General features: G+C 70.2%; 2 protein-coding genes across 2 annotated transcripts in view; one reads left to right on the top strand and one right to left on the bottom strand.

Annotated features, from left to right (window-relative positions):
- SREK1IP1 (SREK1 interacting protein 1) overlaps positions 1 to 249 on the bottom strand; it is an 11,961-nt gene extending 11,712 nt beyond the window's left edge. Inside the window, exons 1-2 of the mRNA XM_009646881.2 lie at positions 165 to 249; positions 2 to 111 (exon numbers count right to left, since the gene is read on the bottom strand). Of these exons, the coding sequence (XP_009645176.2) occupies positions 2 to 111; positions 165 to 249 (195 nt within the window). The remainder of the gene's footprint in view (position 1; positions 112 to 164) is intronic.
- Positions 250 to 318: 69 nt separating this feature from the next.
- CWC27 (CWC27 spliceosome associated cyclophilin) overlaps positions 319 to 393 on the top strand; it is a 69,483-nt gene continuing 69,408 nt past the window's right edge. Inside the window, exon 1 of the mRNA XM_035902268.1 lies at positions 319 to 338. Within this exon, the coding sequence (XP_035758161.1) occupies positions 319 to 338 (20 nt within the window). The remainder of the gene's footprint in view (positions 339 to 393) is intronic.

Here is a 393-nt window from a genome sequence, read left to right as displayed (position 1 = left end):
CCGCCAGAGCCAGGGCACCTCCCGCCGCCCTCCTCGTCGGCCCGGCCCGGCCCTGCAGCGGCGCCTCTCCCCGCCGGAAGGCTTTGCCCGGCGCACTCTCGGGCCGTGCCACTCACAGAGGGGACGCGGGACCTGAATACCGGGCGGGAGCCAAGGGGGGGGGCTGCAGGTCTCTGAAGAGGCCTCCAGGTCTCTGCGAAGCCATTTCTCCCTCGGTGACTGCCGTGGAAACTGCGACCGGGAACGCATCCCTTCGTCCTTTCTCCTGGCTTGGACACCCTACTCCCCTCCTCGCTGGGCTGCATAGGGGCGCCCAAGATGGCGGGAGGCTCGGGGTGGTAGGAAGCGTTAGAGGCGAAGCGTAGCCGAGCGTCGGGCCCGGGCGGTTGGTCA

This window comes from Egretta garzetta, unplaced genomic scaffold, assembly GCF_000687185.1.
Source record: "Egretta garzetta isolate BGI_Z169 unplaced genomic scaffold, ASM68718v1 scaffold439, whole genome shotgun sequence".
Taxonomy (NCBI): domain Eukaryota; kingdom Metazoa; phylum Chordata; class Aves; order Pelecaniformes; family Ardeidae; genus Egretta; species Egretta garzetta.
The sequence above is the reverse complement of the archived record's forward strand: the minus strand, read 5'-3'. Positions and strand labels throughout refer to the sequence as shown.